General features: G+C 46.9%; 1 protein-coding gene across 1 annotated transcript; it reads right to left on the bottom strand.

Annotated features, from left to right (window-relative positions):
- Window positions 1-3,107: 3,107 nt before the first annotated feature.
- On the bottom strand, window positions 3,108-10,498 carry LOC142250432 (C5a anaphylatoxin chemotactic receptor 1-like). Its single transcript, XM_075322603.1, has 2 exons — window positions 10,466-10,498; window positions 3,108-5,723 (listed from the first exon to the last, which is right to left on the bottom strand). The coding sequence occupies exon 2, from the start codon at window positions 5,693-5,695 to the stop codon at window positions 4,637-4,639; it is 1,059 nt and encodes a 352-aa protein (XP_075178718.1). The 5' UTR covers window positions 5,696-5,723; window positions 10,466-10,498; the 3' UTR covers window positions 3,108-4,636.
- Window positions 10,499-20,300: the final 9,802 nt, after the last annotated feature.

The following is a 20,300-nucleotide window of genomic DNA, read 5'->3' as shown; positions in this document are numbered from 1 at the left end:
TTTTTTGGTGGCAGGTGTTATTTTTAGAGTTAAGGCCGCTTTACACGCTGCGATATCATGACCGATATCGCTAGCATGGGTACCCGCCCCCATCGCTTGTGCGACATGGGCAAATCGCTGCCCGTGGCGCACAACATCGCCCAGAACCGTCACACTAGTTAACTGCCCTGCGACGTCGCTGTGACCGGCGAAACGCCTCCTTTCTAAGGGGGCGGTTCGTTCAGTGTCACAACGACATCACAGCTGCGTCACTGAACTGCCGCCCAATAGAAGCGGAGGGGCAGAGATGAGCGGGACGTAACATCCCACCCACCTCCTTCCTTCCGCTTTGCGGGCGGGAGGCAGGTAAGGAGAGGTTCCTCGTTCCTGCGGTGTCACACGGAGCGATGTGTGCTGCCGCAAAATCGCTCAAAGGTGTCACACGCAACGGCATCGCTAAAGCGACCGGATGTGCGTCACAAATTCTGTGACCCCAACGAGATCGCTTGAGCGATGTCGCAGCATGTAAAGCGGCCTTTAGTCAATAGTTTAAAGGGGGCTTTACACGCTGCGATGTCGCTAGCGTTCGCAACCCGCCCCCGTCGTTTGTACATCACGGGCAAATCGTTGCCCGTGGCGGACAAACTCGCTGATACCCGTCACACATACTTACCTTCCTAATGACGTCGCTGTGGCCTCTTTTCTAAGGGGGTGGTTCGTGCGACGTTACACGGCAGGCGTCCAATAAAAGCGGAGGGGCGGAGAGCAGCCGCAGGAAAGTCACGCCTGCCTCGTTGCCGGAGGACACAGGTACGGTGTTGTTCGTCGTTCCTGGGGTGTCACATGTAGCGATGTGTGCTGCCTCAGGAACGACCAACAACCTGCGTCCAGAACAAGGAACGATAATTGGGAAATGGACGACGTGTCAACGATCAACGATTTGGTGAGTATTTTACATCGTTAGCGGTCGCTCATACGTGTCACACGCAACGACGTCGCTAACGAGGCCAGAAGTGCATCACAAATTCCGTGACCCCAACGACATCTCGTTAGCGATGTCGTTGCGTGTAAAGCCCCTTTTAGACATGCTTACATGGGTAAGAAAACATTTTCTGTAATTAAAGTGATTTGCAATTTCGCTATTTAGCACAATGGCTACTAAATGGACGGGTTTAGGGTTTATTGAATTGACAGTGACTATTTAATAAGTTCAATGTTTATTAGAAATAAATAACATTGCATTGCAGATAACAGCCAATCACTTCACTTGTGTGTTGCATTAATATCAATAACACCGTCTCCTCCTCTCTACGCGCCATACAAACGCTAGAAAACACTCATGTTACATTTATATGTCATTGTAATTTTTTTCCTTTATTCAATTCAACATACCTTTCTATTTATTACACAAACGATCTTTCATAGATGCATATATCAAAGGCTTGATTTATTGGATTTCTGGTAAATGAACCGCTGCTAAGTGCTTTTAGATTTTTCTCACAATTGAAATAATCAAGCACACATAGGATACGGCCGCTCACATCAATTTCCCCTTGTGATTCTTGGGATAATGCACAAAATATATTCACAGCATGTGCATAAGATTTTTAAAATCACATCCATATTGACACTGACTGTAGCACGCATCTGTCCAGTAAATCTGCTGCATATCCATAGTATGTTGATGTTGTCTTTAAGCGCACCAATCACCAGGATTTTCCTATATAACCTAAAGCCAGTGCTATACTGGCACTATCAGGCTAATTGTATACATACCTGTAATGGTCAGTTCGGATGTATAGGTTTTGAAACACAAGCAAGTAAAGTTTGTAAAATGAGCAGCTTTTTGATTGGCAGCAGCTGCCGATCAGCTGATAGCTGGGGTGTGTATTCATAGTGATTCCCGCCCCCCTGCCTGTCCATCCTCCCCCTATCTGTTATTTATGCTAATTCCATTATAATAGAGCTTTACTAAGTGACTAGAAGGACCTGTGCTGATGTCATTCCCATGTGACCAGAAGGGACAACCAACTCAGCCAACAGAAAAAGAATGTTGCTTCCAGGTATCAGCTATGTTGTCTGAGGCCCAGCCATCAGCACAGGTCCTTCTAGTCACTTAGTAAAACGATTCTGTAATAGAATTAGCATAAATAACGGGGAGGACGGACAGGCAGGGGAATCACTATGAATGTCTGTCACTGTCACTCAAAAAGCTGCTCATTTTGCACACTTTACTTGCTTGCTGATAGCTGGGGTGGGTATTCATAGTGATTCCCGCCCCTTGCCTGTCCATCCCCCCCTGTTATTTATGCTAATTCTATTATAGAATCGTTTTACTAAGTGACTAGAAGGACCTGTGCTGATGGCTGGGCCTCAGCCAACATAGCTGATACCTGGAGCCAACATTCTTTTTCTGTTGGCTGAGGCCCTGCCCCTTCTGGTCACATGGGTATGACATCAGCACAGGTCCTTCTAGTCACTTAGTAAAACCCTTCTATAATAGAATTAGCATAAATAAAAGGGGGAGGATGGACAGGCAGGGGGGTGGGAATCACTATGAATACCCACCCCAGCTATCAGCTGATCAGCAGCTGTTGTCACTCAAAAAAGCTGCTCATTTTGCACACTTTACTTGCTTGCTGATAGCTGGGGTGGGTATTCATAGTGATTCCTGCCCCTTGCCTGTCCATCCCCCCCTGTTATTTATGCTAATTCTATTATAGAATCGTTTTACTAAGTGACTAGAAGGACCTGTGCTGATGGCTGGGCCTCAGCCAACATAGCTGATACCTGGAAGCAACATTCTTTTTCTGTTGGCTGAGGCCCTGCCCCTTCTGGTCACATGGGTATGACATCAGCACAGGTCCTTCTAGTCACTTAGTAAAACCCTTCTATAATAGAATTAGCATAAATAAAAGGGGGAGGATGGACAGGCAGGGGGGTGGGAATCACTATGAATACCCACCCCAGCTATCAGCTGATCAGCAGCTGTTGTCACTCAAAAAAGCTGCTCATTTTACACACTTTACTTGCTTGTGTTTCAAAACCTATGCATCCTACCTGACAACTACAGGTATGTGTAGAATCAGCCTGATAGCGCCAGTATTGCACTGGCTTTAAGTTATATAAGAAAATCCTTGTGATTGTTGCACTATAAGGGGTACTTTGCACACTACGACATCGCAGGTGCGATGTCGGTGGGGTCAAATCGAAAGTGACGCACATCCGGCGTCGCTGTCAACATCAGAGTATGTGAATCCTTTTTACTACGATTAACGAGCGCAAAAGCGTCGAAATCGTATGATCGGTGTAGCGTCGGTCATTTCCATAATTTCGGAAGGACCGATGTTACGATGTTGTTCCTCGTTCCTGCGGCAGCACACATCGCTGTGTGTGAAGCTGCAGGAGTGAGGAACATCGCCTTAGCTGTGTCCCGGCTGCAATGAGGAAGGAAGGAGGTGGGCGGGATGTTTACGTCCCGCTCATCTCCGCCCCCCCTGCTTCTATTGGCCGCCTGCCGTGTGACGTCGCTGTGAGGCCGCACAACCCGCCCCCTTAGGAAGGAGGCGGTTCGCCGGCCAGAGCGACGTCGCAGGACAGGTAAGTGCATGTGAAGCTGCCATAGCAATATTTTTCGCTACAGCAGCTATCACAAGATATCGCAGCTGCGACGGGGGCAGGGACTATCGTGCTCGGCATCGCAGCATCGGCTTGCGATGTCGTAGTGTGCAAAGTACCCCTATATGTTCATAGGTTTCATGTTGACCGAACTCACAGATATTGGCGCCACTGGCGAACCTTCTAATGTGTATGGTGATGTCCCTGCATACTGGTTGTAGGAGATAGCTGGAAGAATTAAAAAAAAGAACAGCAACTTGTGTAATATGTGAAACCTCTTTAGAACAAAATATATACAGTTACATCATATGTTGTGTCTCTGACTTCGATAAGGGCTTGCACGCCGAGCCCGCACCTTTCCTGGCTGATGACCGAGGCCGCACCTTTCCTAGCAGATGATGGCTGAATTATTCAGCCATCATGTGCAGCTATCAGCTGCCGGTGAATAGGCTGTTAACATGTTAAATCAATCTCTGACAGCGGCATTTAACACACTCCAGTGTGGGGGAACGCATAATTCTATACACCCATCGGCACTCCTGGGATCTGATTATGGGGTGTGAATGGGTTGCCATGAAAACCCACATACTTGTCAAAACAATTCTCCTATGAAAGCCAGCGTTTAGCTACCGTTCATAGGAAATTGTGATTTTAGCTATACATAATAGTGCTGATGCACTGCTGTGTATAGCACGGGTGATTGGACGATCTCAGTTTCAAGACTCCTAGGGGGGACTATTAAATACTATTTAATACACTTAAAATTGAAGAAAGAATTTAATTAAAATTCGGAACATAAAACGCTCAAACGTTCAAATCACCCCCCTTTTGTCCAATTAAAAATAAAGCTATTAAGAAAAATAAAAAAAATATACATATTTTGTTTGGCTGTATTTCTAAAAGTCTGATCTACCCAAATAAAAAAAAAATCCAATTGATAAACGGCATAAGAAGAAAAACAATAAAAAAGCACCCAAACTCTGTTTTTTTTGTGTAAAGTCTGTGGTTGGTACAAACACTCGGGTTCGCTCATCTCTACCTATAACATTACAGAAGCTTCTGTACACCTGGTTTCTGATATTGACTTTCTCTTCTTGGAGTCAAGTGACTGACTCGTGTCTTCCGCCAAGACGTTTTTCAGGATAAACCTCATCGATTTTCTGAACTTGCTTTTGAAGTCCTGTCCCATTAATACATAAATGATGGGGTTAACACAGCTGTTCATGAAAGCGATGGCAATTATTATGTTATCAACCTTTTCTGTGGATTTGTATAAATCGGAGGTACTTGGATGTAAAACAAGAATCAATCCCGCCACATGGTATGGAAGCCAACATACGAAGAAGCCAACGATGACTACGAGGATTGTTTTCTTTGCTTTGGTGTTTCGTGTAAATCGCTCTTTCACCCTATTCATTAATATGCCGTAGCAGATGACAATGACAATAAAGGGAATGATGAAGCCCATCAGTACACGGAAAACGGCAATAAAGATTTCTATATTTTTTTCATTCTGTCCCGAAATGCTATAGTCATATGCACAATAGTCTGTCCCATTGATTGAAATGATGGTACGAAAGAAGAAGGATGGGCTGCTCTGGATGATGGCCAGGATCCACATAATGGCACATGCCAAGTAGGCCTTGCCCAAAGTTCTGTTGTTCTGACACCATACAGGTCTCATGCCCAAAGCCCAGCGATCAATACTGATCATAGTCAAGAGGAAGACGCTGGAATACATGGTAATTAAAACAAAGGTAGCTATAAACTTGCAGGCGAAGAGGCCCAGTGGCCAATATTTCAGAATAATAGACATGATGACAAATGGCGCGGCGAGACAGCACAGGAGATCGGCCAGTGCCAAATTTAGGAACCAGATGGTGTTCACCGTGCGCTTCATTTCGAAGGCTGTGATCCACACCACCAAAGTGTTCCCAGGAACACCAAGTATTAAAACAAGAAGATACTGGAATATGGCGACCCAATCAGTGACTGAAACCCGGTCAACATAATTTGGTGAAGAGATTCTGGGGGCCACTGTAAAGTTTGAGACATGGTCATAACTTTTATAACTATCATCCATCATCTCCGTGACCATCTAGAGAATTCTTGGCCTCTATGAGAACCTGAAAAACAGAATAAAAAGTTGTCATCTAACTTTTCAACATCATTCAACATTTACGAGATCAGTTTATACAATTCACAATTTTTAGTTTTTGCCGAGCTGCTTGTGTCACGGGCGGAGAGGGGTTTTCCTTTGGGAACACCGCTCACCTGGGGAATCTCTGGCGCTCGGGTCCGGTGGTTCTCCTCGGTAGCTCGAGCACGGGGCCGGACCCGGGGGCTCGAGCAGCGCCTCCTTGCCCATGAGTGAAAAGGGGGGTAGGTTTGGTGGTGGGATGTCGGTTGTGACGTCACCCACGGGGTTGTGGTGATGGTGGGCACCACCGCTGCTGGTGACGGGGGTTCCCGGGAGCGATGGCGGGGAGCAGCTGAGGTGTTGGCCCCTCCGTGGGTAGGGGCGGTTGGTCCTGGGGCCCCGGTTGGGGGGGGGGGTCGGATGTATGTATGTTGGTGGGTAGGGGCTAGGTGCAGGTGCCGATGCGGGGAGGCAGCGCGGATGCGGGGCAGCAGTGCAGCGCTGTGCCGGATGGCACTGGTGTACTCACTCAGGTAGTCAATGATGGAGTCTCTGGTAAACCAAATGGCTGGGTGGACGGGGCCCGCAGTCGGCTGCGGTTTCTTCACCTTTCCAGGGACGGGTTGATGGCGGCTGTCTTTCCCTGCACCTGTGTGTAAGTGTTTGACCCCTATGGATTCCCACGGGTGGTACGCTCCCCGGCTTGTACGTGTCGGGAGAGCCCATTTTGCCTGCAGGCGCTGGCCCTTGGATCTCTGGCCGTTGGCGGTGGCTTTTATCCAGACGGGTTGGGCTGTTGCCTTTTGACGGGACTTGGGTGGGAATGAACCCCTGAGGTCCAGACCGCAATCAGAGAATTTGACCGTTACGGTGGCTTCCGAGCCTAGTCGGGGTCTGAGTACCCTGCCTTGGTGCTTAGCTTCAATCCACTCCCCGGTTCAGTACCGGCGGGCCACCGCCCGACCCCGGTCCTACGGTTCCGCAGACGTCCACTAACTCCTGCAGACGGCCACCAACATCTGCCGATCTTGCTGACTGTGCCTGGGCTCTGACCCAGACACACACAGTCTCTCCACTTCCACTTCAACTCAACTCCAACTACAAACTGACTACTTTTCCCGCCTCCAGGCCTGTGAACTCCTCGGTGGGTGGGGCCAACCGCCTGGCTACGCCCCACCTGGTGTGGACATCAGACCCTGGAGGAGGCAACAAGGGTTTTGTTTGACGGGTGTTCCCAACCAGGGGAGGGGGTGTGTGTGTATGTGGTGTTATTCTGTGACCCCTGGGGTCTAGGGCGTCACACTTGTAAGTGGCATGGTTGGCTGCATTTACTGGTGTGGGAGGAGCAAACATTGTAAAGGCCCCATCACACGTTACGATATATCAAATGATATGTCGTCGGGGTCACGTCGTTAGTGACGTACATCCGGCATTGTGTGACAGCTACGAGCGACTGTGAACGGGCAAAAATACTCACCTTATCGTTGCTCGTTGACACGTCGGTCATTTTCAAAAAATCGAACGTCCTTCTGCGCGCCGGTTGTTCATTGTTCCCGAGGCAGCACACATCGCTCCGTGTGACACCCCGGGAATGATGAACTGCAGCTTACCTGCGTCCCGCCGGCAATGCGGAAGGAAGGAGGTGGGCTGAATGTTACGTCCCGCTCATCTCCGCCCCTTCGCTTCTATTGGGCGGCCGCTTTGTGAAGTCGCTGTGACGCCGAACATCCCTCCCCCTTCAGGAAGAGGAGGTTCGCCGCCCACAGCAAGGTCGTTTGGAAGGTAAGTACGTGTGACGGGGTTACCGACTTTGTGCGACACGGGCAACAAATTGCCCATAACGCACAAACGATGGGGGGGTGCGATCGCACATGCGATTGCACGATAAATCGCCACGTGTAAAGCGGCCTTAAACCCACACCAAGATGGTGAGTAATGATGTGGAAGCGTGCTCAACAATGCTCAATACTCCATCGAGCATCGGGGTGCTCAAGTACTCGCTGCGCTAGTTCGAGAATCACGGGTGCTCGGATGTTTCATCCATAACACAACGAACACAAAGCACAGGCTTTCTTCACTGCATGATGTGAGCAGGCACCCCAGGAAGAGCCATTTACAGTCTCTGAATGGCTCTTACTGGGGGTTAAAACAATTTTTTTGGATGTAGTGTGTCCAAAAAAAAAATGTATGGAGTCGGAGAGGTGAACTACCCAATCATGGACTACCATTATACTCATTACTTGAGTTGAGCCCTTTCAGAGCTTCTGACCTGCTCGGCTTGAGTAATGAACACCCAAGCATTTTTGTGCTCACCCATCTCTAATGGTGACCAGTGGTGAAGTATAATTTGACCAAATTAAATGTATTACTGTATTTTTCAGATTATAAGACACACTTTTGCTCCCAAAAATTTGGGAGGAAAATGAGGGGTGTAATTTATAAGCCAAATATAGCTGACTGGGGAGGTGCTGAAGAGGGGTCACAGAAGGCAGGGGTGATGGGCGATGCTGTGGCCTGTTCTGTAGGCTGGGCTGTACTGTGGGCAGAGTGCTGTGGGCTCTGCTGCACTGGGGTCTCTGCTGTGCTGTGCTGTGGGCTCTGCTGTGCTGCGGGCAGTGAGGCAGGGGCCACCATCCTGAATGCCAGTGGTGCGGGCTTCAAATAATGACGACCAGAGACACCACCTGTGCAGATTGAGCTCTCGACTCAAGATCTCATCTGCACACTGACTGCCTCCGTTCAATTGATCTCCCAGCAGCAGACTTAAGGAAAATAGTGCCCGGAGGTGGTGCGTGCGCAGATGAGATCTAGGCTTCTGATTGAGCCGATAACGCAATCTGCACACGCGCCGACTCAGAGCGCCATTTCTTTGAAGCCCACACTGCCAATATTCAGGATGGCGGCCCCTGCCTCACCGCCTGCAGAGCCCATAGCGCAGCAGAGTCTCTCAGTGCTGCCGTCCTCAGCAAGTATCTGGGACACCCGCTGCACCGACAGCAGCATTGCCCTATGTCAGCATTGCCCCTTCCTCCTCCAACCCTGCTCCACCACCGCTGCCACCCCCTCCGGTAAGACATCACTGGATTATAATAAGACGGACCCCATATTTTTTTTTTCATTTTTTTTTTCTCCTCTAAATTTAGGGTGCGTCTTATAAAACTAAAAATACGGTATGTTATTCTTTTTACTTGGACTATTTATGATGTTCCCTAATATTCATTCACTTCTATGAAGAGGCAGTCATGTATTAGTGCTCCCCTTTTTGGTAGCCTACCCTAAAGGTAGATAGATTCCAAAGATCTGCAAACCAAATTTGCTACTGAGCAATGAAACGTTCTTGAGTACAAGTCTATACTTCATGCTCAGGAGCACATATGTAGCACCCTGGGGTTGAGGGGGTTAACCCGTCCCGTCGGCGGATCTGGGATGCAGATCCTCTGCGTCATCACGGGGTGGCCTGGCCCGTTTTCATGACCCCAAAGCGTACAGAAAGAAGGGTGGAGGGTGGTAGGAAGGATGGAGGTGGTGGAGGATGGGGGTTGACGCTGAGGAAAGTCTCTTTATGATCGTGACGCCACCTGTGGTATGCGGGCAGGTATTGGGCCGCTGTTGCGAGTGCTGGTCTCCAGGGCTGATGGTGAATGTCGCAGCCGGGATACTGTTGCTCCCCACAGGCGGAGCAAGGTTCCCCGCCGAGGATGATGGAGGAAGGGACGAGGGTGGTGGTAGTCCCCGTTGGCGCAGCAGCGCTGGGCGGGGGCAAATGAGAGGCAGAGACAGGGGCTGCAGTTCCAGGTCTTTTATTCACTGGTAGTTTCGGTGCTGCCCCAGAGTACCGGTCTCTGCCACGATGGGCTACAGCCGATCTCGGATAGTCGGCGGTCACCGCCGGTGCCCGTGAAAGTCTTTCTAGTGTAGTGTCCCCTGGTTGCTCTCTGGAACCTGGGCCGAGCCTCCAGCTCCAAGCCACAGGCCCACGAAGTAAGAGGAACGCTCAACTCCCATTGTCTGTGCTAAATGTTGTCAAAAGCTGCTCTAGTGAGATGGTTGCGCCTACTTCTTACCCCCAGTGGTGCCGCCCCACAGTGGTTGTCCTAGCGACCCGGAAAGTCCCATGCTTCGTGATGGCTAACCACCCTGTCTGCCCTAGTCCAGCCCCCTGTAGGAAAACACTTTATTGTTTTATGTGTGTGTTTTGTGAAGGCACCGGCAGTTAACCTTCTCCTAACCCGGGATGGATATTGTCCCTTAAAAGAGGTGCAATACCCTGTGGCGCCTGAAGCCTCTGGGGTGCCACACATAGTACTCCTGCCTTTTGGATTCTGGCTTGCTTGGGGTATGTGCACTCGTAATGACTGACAGCTCAGGCCAGTGGCATGGCTGAGCTTTAACTCTTCACCATCAGAGGACAGCAGGGGAACTGAGGCATCTATTGATCTGGCCAGCTTCTAAGAGGCACATTGAAAGCTATGTCACATGTTCCTTGCTTAGGAAACCAGCCAATTCTGCAGAAGTGGCTGATAACTGAGGCAATGAGCTGTACAATACTGAGTTTAAAAACGCCATTCTTGAGAACGGGTAAACTGCACAGTTTCTCTTTTTTTTCAAGCAGTTTACAATTTTACCCATTTAATAAGATAAAACAAGAATACCAATACTGATATAAAACTAGTGCATGGTATGTAAGGCATTGCCCAGTAAATATGTCCTATATATTATCTTGCTTACCTGGTGCCGAGCGTTCACGTTCTTGGCGACTTTTGAACGATGATTTAAGAACTCTGCAAGCGATCTCTCTTTTTATAAAGCAAACATGTGGTAGATATCACTCCCGATAACATGGCATCTCTTGCTCATTTTTAAGAGGATGTTATGTCACTCCGGTAAAATAGCATCGCTGATATATCTGTAAGAGGATGTTGTATAATCACCTGTACTATTAGAGACCATAAAATGTTTGCTTGCCTTAAATTAAACGTAGAATTTTCAAGATATTAGTGATATTCGTGAAGATCTCTCAACAGTTGCCATTGATTCACTATTGCCACAACTGTATCTAAAGGGTACTTTACATGCTGCGACATCGCTAGCGATCTCGTTAGCGATGTGAAATTCTAGATCGCAAGTGCGATCTTTCGAGAGCGCACATAGGTCATTTTACGCATGTGCGATCTCGAAAGATCGCACTTGCGATCTAGAATTTCATATCGCTAACGAGATCGCTGGCGATGTCGCAGCATGTAAAGTACCCTTTAGATGAGAAAGGAAACAACTTTGTAATAGGACTCAATAAAAATATCCTTTTGTATGAACAAACAGAATGTTTATTGAGGACTACCTGTCTTTCCCTTACAACCCTCTGAGCCATAGAGTTTCATTGATCCATAAATACATGTCATGGAGGTGTCACAGCCATCTGACAATCCAGTGGCAGCAAGTATTAGAAAATCTCAGAGATTGGCAGCACATGTTATCTGATAGTTCCCTGTTTCTGCAGCTGCAGACTCTATAACCCTGACAAACTGTCCATTTTTCCTTTCTGTTGCCAGCCTCTGACTTCCTTTATAAACCTCACCCTGCGGTGGTTTGGGTGTGGTTTATAGTTGTTCCTGGCTGTGGTTTGTAGTGGACATCTCTTCTTGTTGTTCCAGAGACTTTTCTGGTTGCTGCTCCTAAGATAAGTATTTGACTTTTGCTATCTACCTGGGCTCAGATGGTAGCATCTGTGTTTCCCCTGTATTGTTTCCTTTTGTCCCCCTTAGCGTTAGTAGTGTTGACAAGCGCTCATACCCACCATCGTTATTGAGGGCTCAGATCAGGGTTTGCTTAGAGTGAGGTATTCATTCACGGGAGTGAGGCATAGGGTCGGTGAGGATAGTGAGGGTGAGCTGCAAGGTGTTGTCAGGGTTCACCACTTCCCCCATTCCCTAGTGATAGAGCATTTCTTTACCCTTCCCTTTGTGTTGTACCATACGGACGGTATAGCTTCTATCCCTGGCCGTGACAATACATTAGTGTAATAATTTGTCTGTCTCTCCAGTCTGTATGACTTAAGGTGGCTTTACACGCATCAACATCGCTAAAGCGATGTTGCTGGGGTCACGGAATTCGTGACGCACATCTGGCATCGTTAGCGATGTCGTTGCGTGTGACACCTTCGTGCGATCGGAAAAGGTCGCAAAATCGTTTTAAATCGGTGATTGCTTACATGCCCCCCTATTCCCAATTATCGTTGCTACTGAAGGTACTATGTTGTTCGTCGTTCCTGCGGCAGCACACATCGCTATGTGTGACACCGCTGGAACGAGGAACCTCACCTTACCTGCATCCGCCTGCAATGAGGAAGGAAGGAGGTGGGTGGGATGTTCCAGCCGCTCATCTCGCCCTTCTGCTTTGATTGGTGACGTCGCTGTGACGCCGAATGAACCGCCCCCTTAGAAATATAGTGGTTCGCCGGTCACCGCGACGTCGCTAGGCAGGTAAGTACATGTGACGGGTCCATGCAATGTTGTGCGCCACGGGCAGCGATTTGCCCATGACGCACAACCGATGGGGGCGGGTACGCATGCTAGCGATCTCGCTGCGTGTAAAGCGGCCTTTAGTGCTTGCATTAAGAGTCAATAGATAAAAAAGAGTTCAGAAAGTCTATCTGCTTCAGTGAAAAAAATTGATGCAAGTAGGCTGACACCTGAGAAAAAAAATCAGTCTGTGTCTCTCGTTGATATATAAATGTAGCCTAAAGAACATCAGTCGCCCTGCTTGAACAAAGTGTCTGTATTACTGTCTCTGACTGCATGAATCCCATTTTTGCATAACACTACACACCTAATCTACCACTGTTACTGGTGTGTCATGGTTGACAGACAGTCCTGTGGTGTCCGGCTGTAGAAAGTCACAGCGTTTGGCTGCACAAACTGGTCCCTGACATTCTATTCTTCTTGCTGTAGTGTAAATGGTATCCTATGTATCTTCTCTGCTTGGGTTTAATCCCTTTTTTTTTGGGACCCTGCGGATATCCTCACCTTTCAGCCATTAATCATCATCATCACCTTCCCTTGTGTCCTTAAATACCCACATTTCCCCTTGGTGTTTGCTGGTGATAGAGTTAAATTCCTATTCAGACCTTGGATGCAAGCAGTCAGCTTGTATTCATCTAAAGACACATTGTTGTTTGTTGCTGTACCTCTCCCTGAGTCATCCTTGAAATAAGTTGTTTGTATACTTTCCCTGTGTGTATTTCCTGTGTGCTCTTTAGAACTTTAGTGGGCTTGACTAAGCGCTCATCCCATCCGTTTCTTACCTAGAGCCTAGTTTAGGGTCAGCCAGAGCCAGGTATCCGGCTTGACGCATAGGTGTGTAAACTATTTAGGGTGCTAAGGGGAGCCAGCGGCCAGTGGAAGGTTTGATCAGGAGTCACCATCCCTCCCCTCCCTAAACAGAGTTTCCCATCCTTTTCCTCTCGCTGTTCTAGTACTTCCCTATACCTAGTTTGGCACTCATCCTGTGTCAACATCCACTCAACTGAACATCATCTGGGAAAATAGCAATTAAAGGGGTTGTCCGTTATTCAGACAACCTCTTCTGAATCCTTATGTTTCTCGTGAGGAAAATAATAACTCTAATATTCCCCTCTGTGCTGATACAAGTCCAGTGGTGTCGGCAGTGCTTCTCCTGGGGATCATATGACATTATGTCACACAATCCATGCAGCTAATCAGCAACCAATTCACTCTTTGACTTGAAACAAATCACATATATGCGAAGAAAGTGAGCACTGCTACTCTCTCAATTCTTCCAGATGTATGTGATGCATCTGAAGGTGGGGAGAGCGAAGCAACTTGGCTGCAGAGATCGCATTACATAATGTCACGTGATCCCCGGGAGAGGCAGAGGTGAGTATACGTGGGTTTTTTTTCGTTTTTTTGTTTTTTTTTTTACAAAGGTAAAAATAATGATTTAAAAGGGGTTTTCCTAGAAATGGACAACCCCTTTAATATATCCTTATTGTACAAACAATCCTTGATGTACGGGTCTGGCCCCTGCTTTATAACTTATACTCAATGGACTCAGAGTGGTTTAAGAATAAACAATAACTTTCCTGACTGTTCCTCTTGTCTGCGCTCGTACTCCATCCAAGACTAGTCTGCTGGCATAAACATTTGTGTTGGTTGACGGTTCGTCCCCTACAGAGTTTTTCCTCTGCATAGTAGTATTTTCAACCACTAACTACAATGCAGTTCCATTCAAGTGAATGAGGCCAGCTGCAGGCCCCTGCATATCTGGATGGGGCACTAAAGCACTAATGTGGCTCTTTAATTCCTAGTATTGGTGGAGGTCCATTTTGATGGTTTTGTGTGAATCGGATCCTAAAAATTTCAGATTTGCTAAAACGTAAAAATATTCAGAGGAAATTTGTATCAAATTCTATTGGGTATGGATTGGTTTTCTCATTTCTGATTACTTCCCTTTAAAAAGGGGTATTCTAATATGGCATCTTGAGCAGCTCAGAGCAATGCAGTCTCCTTACTTCCTTGTAGCAGGGTGGGCTTTCATCCTTGAGTGACAGTTCTGGTGAGCAGCAGAGCTGTAGTATTAGTAGAACTATAAAGCTCAGCACAAGTTCTGCTGTAGCAATCAGTAGTTTGCTCTGGAGTCTACACTACAATCACTATGTTTACACACGGAGACAACAGGGCATGTGAACAAGCGCAAAGCCTGCCAGCCAAGAGAGATGAGATTAACAGAAATGCTGTGAAAGCTGCAGGCTGGTCACATAGAAATATTTATAACAGCATCCCATCAAGAGCTGAAATGGGGTGGGAGGCACTGAGAGCTGACTAGGATGTTAAGAGTTAACCCCTCCCCTGGAATTTACCGTCATTTTTGTTTTATAAGATGCACCGGATTATAAGAAGCACCCCAAATTTACAGAGAAAAAAATGGGGTCCGTTTTATAATCCAATGGTGCTTCATCGGGATCACAGGAGGCAGGGGCGGTATTGGAGCAGGTTGATGCTGCAGGCGGTGCACCGCCATCCCAGATCCTCGCTGCGGCACTCTGAGGTAGGGAACCTCCAGAAACTGTCGGCGGTGCGGGCTTCAAATAAATGGCACCCAGAGTTGGTGCATGCACAGATTGAGCTATTGGCTCAATGACAACCCAAGATCTCATCTGTGCATGTACCAACTCCAGGCGCCATTTTCCTTAAGTCTACTGTTGGGAGATCAATGGACCCGGAGGCAGCGTATGCGCAGATGAGATCTTGAGACGAGAACTAAGTCTGTGCACGCGCCGACTCCGGGCGCCATTATTTTAAGCCTGCACCGCCGACATTTTCAGAATGGCCCCTGCCTCACCACCCACAGCGAGCACCAGCATAGCCCCCACAGCACAGCGCCTGCAGCCCACAGCATTGCCCCTACCTCCTGTGACCATTCTCCACCACCTCCCAGTACCAACTCCAGGCGCCATTTTCCTTAAGTCTACTGTTGGAAGATCAATGGACCCGGAGGCAGCGTATGCGCAGATGAGATCTTGAGCCGAGAACTAAGTCTGTGCACGCGCCGACTCCGGGCGCCATTATTTTAAGCCTGCACCGCCGACATTTTCAGAATGGCCCCTGCCTCACCACCCACAGCAAGCATTAGCATAGCCCCCACAGCACAGCGCCTGCAGCCCACAGCATTGCCCCTACCTCCTGTGACCATTCTCCACCACCTCCCAGTAAGCTACATTTGGATTATAAGATGCACCCCTCATTTTCCCTCCGATTTTTTTGGAGGAAAGTGTGTCTTATGATCTGAAAAACATGGTAAGTACTTCTCACTCTTTGCCAAGGTCTAAATTCCCAGCTCCATGGAAAACAGCTGTGTACTATAAAAGATAAAAGCTCTCATTACAGGATAATGACAGCAGATAGAAAAAGCAAGTCTGTTGCAAACTTGCTTATTTTCATGCTGTCTACTAAACTAAAGCAATTTAAGAACTTGAAAATTGTCATTTTAGTGATGTAATCCGTTGCTAAAGTGGGTCATAAATAACAGGAAATAAAGCTGTGCAATCTTGTAGATTTGGTGCAGATAAGAGCTAGATAGTTAGTGAGAAGAGACTCCCTGATATTATCTGCACTAATCACTTGAGATGCAAAACGTTTTGCTCAAATATCCCCAGTTTCAGAAGAAAAACAACAGGTGCATAGCAATAAATTAGAATATCATCAAAAAGTTAATTTAATTTATTTCAGTAATTCAATACAAAAAGGGAAACGAATATATTATACAGTCATTACACATACAAGGATCTATTCCTATACAGTGTGTCCACCCATATTCTGTCCACCGCCATTAACTTGAGAACGGTGGCAGCTATAGGCATAAAAGTGGTGTCTAGGTATAGTAAAGTAGTCATGCGCTACGCAATAAAACCACCTATAGCGCCACCTGGTGGAAAACAACGGAGTTAGCATTTTTATCTTGAGGATATGTTTATTAACCACAGTATCACTGTGCTTGATTGGCCAGCAAACTCGCCTGACCTAAACCCCATAGAGAATCTATAATAGACATCAGAGCCAACAATGCAGACGAGCTGAAGGCTGCTATCAAAGCAACCTGGGCTTCTATAACACCCTAAGCAGTGCCACAGGCTGATCGCCTCCATGCCACATTGCCGCATTGGTGCAGTAATTGATGCAAAAGGAGCCCTGACCAAGTATTGAAACGTTTACTGTACAGACTTTTCAGTAGGCGCCAACATTTCTGAGTTTAAAATCATTTTTTCAGTTGGTCTTATATAATATTTTCATTTTCTGAGATAATGACTTTTGGATTTTCATTGGCTGTAAGCCGTAATCATCAACATTAACAGAAAGAAACACTTGAAATAGATCCCTCTGTGTGTAATGACTCTATATAATATACTAGCTGTACTACCCGGCTTCGCCCGGGTTAATAACTGCTGTTAACAAAATAGAATGTATTAACATTCCCGGGATAGAATGTATAAATAGAATATATTAACGCCCGGTATAGTAACTGTCTCTCTGTTTCTCTCCCATTCTCTGTCTGTCTCCCCCTCTGTATATATCTCTCTGTCTCTCTCTCTATCTTTGTCTGTCTGTCTCTTTCCCTGTCTGTCTCTGACGGTCTCTGTCTCTTTCTCCGTCTGTCTCAATCTCTTTCCCTGTCTGTCTATCTATCTCTGTCACTCTCCCTGTCTGTCTCTTTCCCTGTCTGTCTCTTTCCCTCTCTTTCTCTGTCTGTCTCTTTCCCTCTCTTTCTCTGTCTGTCTGTTTCCCTGTGTCTGTCTGTCTCTTTGACTGTGTCTGCCTCTTTCCCTGTCTGTGTCTGTCTCTTTCCCTGGCTGCATTGTGACACTCCAACATTCCATATAAGGGCGTAGCTGCGCATTCTTCTGAAGTTCTGGCTGCACTGTGGCTCTCAGCTCCATTCGCTTTAATGGAGGCAGGTTTTTTGGTGAATAACTGTAAAGAGCGGGGTTAAAATTTCCCCTCAAAACATAGCCTATGACGCTCTCGGGGTCCAGAAGTGTGAGTGTGCAAAATTTTGTGGCTGTAGCTGCGACGGTGTGGATGCCAATCCCGGACATACATACACACACACACACACACACATTCAGCTTTATATATTAGATAGAAATAGATCCCTCTGTGTGTAATGACTCTATATAATATATAGGAATAGATCCCTCTGTGTGTAATGACTCTATATAATGTATAGAAATAGATCCCTCTGTGTGTAATGACTCTATATAATGTATAGGAATAGATCCCTCTGTGTGTAATGACTCCATATAATGTATAGGAATAGATCCCTCTGTGTGTAATGACTCTATATAATGTATAGAAATAGATCCCTCTGTGTGTAATGACTCCATATAATGTATAGGAATAGATCCCTCTGTGTGTAATGACTCTATATAATGTATAGGAATAGATCCCTCTGTGTGTAATGACTCTATATAATGTATAGGAATAGATCCCTCTGTGTGTAATGACTCTATATAATATATAGGAATAGATCCCTCTGTGTGTAATGACTCTATATAATATACAGTTGTGCTCAAAAGTTTATATACCCCGTCAGATTTTTTGCTTTCTTGGCCTTTTTTCAAAGAATATGAATGATAACACAAAATCTTTTTTTTCCACTCATGGTTAGTGGTCGGGTGAAGCCATTTGTTGTCAATCTACTGTGTTTTCTCTTTTTAAATCCTAATGACAACCAAAAACATCCAAATGACCCTGATCAAAAGTTCACATACCATGGTGATTTTGGCCTGATAACATGCACAAACGTTGACACAAATGGGTCTGAATGGCTAATAAAGGTAACATCCCCACCTGTGACCTATTTAATTGTAATCAGTGTGTGTGCATAAGGCTATGTGCGCACTAGAGCTTTTTACCCGCGGATTTGCCCGCGGATTTGCCGCGGAAATTTCTTGAGAAATGTCTGCAATCTTTGTGCAGACATTTCCCAGCAATTTCTATGGCAAAAAAAAAAAGCTGTGCGCACTGGTGCGGATTTTTCTCGAGAAATTTCCGCATGCGGATTTTCTCGAGAAACTTTCTCGAGAAAATGAACATGTCCATTATTTCCGCGGGTACCCTGCGGATTTCTGCAGTACAGCCTGCAAAACTCCGCAGGGAACCACCCGCGGGAAAATCGCGGCAATTCCGCGGCAAATCCGCGGCAAATCCGCATGCGGATTTGACGCGGATTTTTTCCGGAGGTCCGGAAATCTTTCACTCCCAGAAGTTTCTCGAGAAAGTTTCTTGAGAAACTTCACATCTCTAGTGCGCACATAGCCTAAGAGCTGATTGAGTTTCTGGGATCCAGACAGACTCTTGCATCTTACATCCAGTCACTGACTTTTCTGGATTGTGAGTCATGAGGAAAGCAAAAGAATTGTCAACAGATCTATGGGTAAAGATAGTTGAACTGTACAAAACAGGAAAGGGATACAAAAAGATATGCAAGGAATTGATAATGACAGTCAACAGTGTTCAAACTGTGATTAACAAATGGAAAGTCAGGGTCTCTGTAAAAACCAACCACGATCAGGTAGACCAACAAAACTTTCAGCCACAACTGCCAGGAAAATTGTTTGGGATGCAAAGAAAAACCCACAAATAACATCAGCTGAAATAGAGGATTCACTGAAAACTAGCAGTGTGGCTGTTTTAAGATGCACGATAAGGAGGCACTAGAAGAAAAATTGACTGCATGGTTGAGTCGCCAGAAGAAAGCCAATACTGCACAAATGCCACAAAGTATCTTGCATACAATATGCCAAACATCGCAGAGATAAGCCTCCAAACTTCTGTAACAAGGTAATATGGAGTGATGAGACCAAAATCAAACTTTTTGGCCACAACCATAAATGTTACATTTGGAAAAGTAACAACAAGGCCTATGATGAAAGGAACACCATTCCTGCTGTACAGCATGGAGGTGGCTCGCTGATGATCTGGGGATGTGTGAGCTACAAAGGCACAGGAAACTTGGTCAAAGTTGAAGGAAAGATGAATGCAGCACTTGATCAGAGAATACTGGAGGCAAATTTACACTCATCAGCCCGGAAGCTGCGCATGGGACATAAATGGACGTTCCAACATGACAACAATCCAAAACGCAAGGCCAAGTCGACCTGTCATTAGCTACAGCAGAACAAAGTGAAGGTTCTGGAGTGGCCATCTCAGTCTCCTGACCTCAATATCATTGAGCCACTCTGGGGAGAACTCAAGCGTGCAGTTCATGCAAGAAAGCCCAGGAATTTACAATACCTGGAGGCTTTTTGCCAAGAAGAATGGGCAGCTTTATCATCTGAGAAAATAAAGAGCCTCACCCACAACTACCACAAAAGACTTCAAGCTGTCATTGATGTTAGATGCGGTGCAGAGCCTGATGTGAGTATGCGGTGCAGAGCCTGATGTGTGTATGCAGTGCAGAGCCTGATGTGTATGCGGTGCAGAGCCCGATGTGTGTATGCGGTGCAGAGCCCGATGTGTGTATGCGATGCAGAGCCTGATGTGTGTATGCGGTGCAGAGCCCGATGTGTGTATGCGGTGCAGAGCCCGATGTGTGTATGCGGTGCAGAGCCCGATGTGTGTATGCGGTGCAGAGCCCGATGTGTGTATGTGGTGCAGAGCCTGATGTGTGTATGCGGTGCAGAGCCTGATGTGTGTATGCGGTGCACATCCTGATGTGTGTATGCGGTGCAGAGCCTGATGTGTGTATGCGGTGCAGAGCCTGATGTGGTGTGGGGTGCACATCCTGATGTGTGTATGCGGTGCAGAGCCTGATGTGTGTATGCGGTGCAGAGCCTGATGTGTGTATGCGGTGCAGAGCCTGATGTGTGTATGCGGTGCACATCCTGATGTGTGTATGCGGTGCAGAGCCTGATGTGTGTATGCGGTGCAGAGCCTGATGTGTGTATGCGGTGCAGAGCCCGATGTGTGTATGCGGTGCAGAGCCTGATGTGTGTATGCGGTGCAGAGCCTGATGTGTGTATGCGGTGCACAGCCTGATGTGTGTATGC

The sequence above is a fragment of the Anomaloglossus baeobatrachus genome, chromosome 9, assembly GCF_048569485.1.
Source record: "Anomaloglossus baeobatrachus isolate aAnoBae1 chromosome 9, aAnoBae1.hap1, whole genome shotgun sequence".
Taxonomy (NCBI): Eukaryota; Metazoa; Chordata; class Amphibia; order Anura; family Aromobatidae; genus Anomaloglossus; species Anomaloglossus baeobatrachus.
The sequence above is the reverse complement of the archived record's forward strand: the minus strand, read 5'-3'. Positions and strand labels throughout refer to the sequence as shown.